The sequence below is a fragment of the Diaphorina citri genome, unplaced genomic scaffold, assembly GCF_000475195.1.
Source record: "Diaphorina citri unplaced genomic scaffold, Diaci psyllid genome assembly version 1.1 scaffold3026, whole genome shotgun sequence".
NCBI lineage: Eukaryota > Metazoa > Arthropoda > Insecta > Hemiptera > Psyllidae > Diaphorina > Diaphorina citri.
This window is the reverse complement of record NW_007380438.1, coordinates 1-2,230: the sequence shown is the minus strand read 5'-3', so window position 1 is coordinate 2,230 and position 2,230 is coordinate 1. Positions and strand designations below refer to the sequence as shown.

At 41.2% G+C, this 2,230-nt stretch overlaps 1 protein-coding gene across 1 annotated transcript; it reads right to left on the bottom strand.

Moving 5' to 3' along the window:
* Window positions 1-1,126: 1,126 nt before the first annotated feature.
* Window positions 1,127-2,223, bottom strand: LOC108253761 (ubiquitin-conjugating enzyme E2 25; the record flags this gene model as incomplete). Its single annotated transcript, XM_026831214.1, is given in 2 exon segments — window positions 1,127-1,411; window positions 2,119-2,223. Coding segments are annotated over 2 exon segments (375 nt in total), but the record flags the coding sequence as incomplete, so codon positions are not given.
* Between the last annotated feature and the right edge of the window lie 7 nt (window positions 2,224-2,230).

Genomic DNA, 2,230 nt, shown 5'->3' with positions numbered 1-2,230 from the left:
CAGACAGTCGGGTCGACATCTAGTACTAGCAGTCCCCTGGCAGCAACGTATCTAACGTACCAGACAGTCTGCCACGACACTATCTACGCTGCCAACAGTCTTGTCTCGACCCCTATCTCTAGGTACCCAGACCAGTCTGGCGACTAGTCCTAGTACCACCCCGACTATCTAGTACCGAGACAGTCGCCACGAAAAACAAATGCCAGTTCCTGTGGAGTTCAGACCTTTGAGGAAAAAAAAACAAAAAAAAAAAAAAAAACTTCCTTTTTTGAAACTATCAGATCGGTAATGTCTTCATTCTTTCATGAGTCTATCGGTGGCTTGATGGAGCCAGGAGCACTGTCTCCCTCATGATGTCTTGTCGTGAGATCCTTGTTTCAAAGCGCTCCCAACTTCTCTAAAATTGAACCATCTATCTCATCCCTCTGTGGAAAAAGAGAATAGAATAGAATATACCTTGTTGTATCGTGCCCAAATAGGGACTGACAAAGTCCGCTTTACCCACAGTCTAAAAAGGCTCTCGTATATTGATGGTTATTAAAGGGAATATATATACACTAACAATTCATTAAAAAGACCTTGCTTAACTAAAAAAAAAAAAAAAAAAAAAGAGGGGAAAGACAGGAAATTAAAAAGCAAGCAACCAACCAACCAACCAACCAACCAACCAACCAACCAAAGAAGGTTCAAAATAGGAATAAGTATTGTGTTGTGAGATGATTTGGGCACATGGAGAGGAGAGATGAGAGTTACTAGGTACGACGGTGGAGAAATTGGACATGGGAGGAAAGAGGAAGACCAAAGTTAATATATAGAGAGAGAAGGTGCAAATTTGAGAGAGAAGGGATGGAGATTTTTTTTTATATACATATATATGAAGTTTCCATTTATTTTTTGATCGACAAAACTCTCACAACATACGTTTTTTTTTATATATATAAATGGTATACCCATCCATATAAGCAAAAATTTTGGATAGGGAGACTGAAAGAGGGAAATGCTGACCCCAGATCTGGTCCAAAATCTCAAGAGAAAGTTTTATTTGATTATCAAACAATCTTGCCAAATTTCAGCTGATACATTTTACGGTGAAACAAAGAGATGAACTAAATACCTGCAGGATATTTAATTGAACCTCAGTTCATTTGAATATTACCTTTTTATTAGTATCAGACTCATCCATTTCTATGTGCATATCTTCCTCGACATCTTCATCGTTGTCCTCATCTTCTTCCTCGTCCTCTTCATCCTGCATACCATCCTCATCTGTACTCGGTGCTTTCTGACTGGTCACTGCAGCGCGTGGAATGGCAAAATTCTTCATCTGCAGCAGTCGGTCAAGGTCTGGCGGCTCGGGAACATTGTGCAGTTTACACAGCTCTCGCACGAGGATATGAACTTGACATACAACCTGGGGGAAAAAGGTTTGTATTGTGTCTTTTCACCCATCTGATGAGAGGCATATTACAGGATGGGCATGCTATGACACACACCACATGTGTCTAACGTAGCAGTTGTTTCATTGCTACAAAATAAAAATGGTGGTGGAACACCCATCTTAAAAATAAAAAAAAATCAGTGGTAAAACTAGACCCTCTCAAGACTGGGATATCTGTGAAATGGCCATATCCAGGATTTTGTTGTTCAGGGGGGGGGGTCCAAGGTCCAAACAAGGGATGTACCAGGGAGGGTGGATGCTTCCAAATGTTCAAAGTCTGGCCTACAGTACAGGAGAAAATGAAGCTCAAAGGGGGGAGAGGGGTGGCCAGGTCCCCTTGCACCCCCCCCCAAATACAGTCCTGCTCTAAGCACACAGCAGTGTACTAGGCCAAATTCCATAAACATTACACTTTACAATCTGTACTTTGTAAAAGTTGAATGTTAGGAACAAAAAATCTTTTTTGCTCTCTCTCTCTCTCTCTCTCTCTCTCTCTCTCTCTTTCTCTTTCTCTCTTTCTCTCTTTCTTTCTCTCTCTCTCTCTCTCTCTCTCTCTCTCTCTTTCTTTCTCTCCTTCTCTCTCTCTCTCTTTCTTTCTCTCTCTCTCTTTCTTTCTCTCTTTCTCTCTCTCTCTCTCTTTCTCTCTCTCTCTCTTTCTCTCTCTCTACTAAATAACTTACATGATTTTCATAACCACTGGTGTTGCTCAATATCTGAACAGAATTTATCACACTTGTTTCTTCCGACTCTGCAAACCACACGGGTGGTGTCGATGGGTAAGTCTCCTGTAAA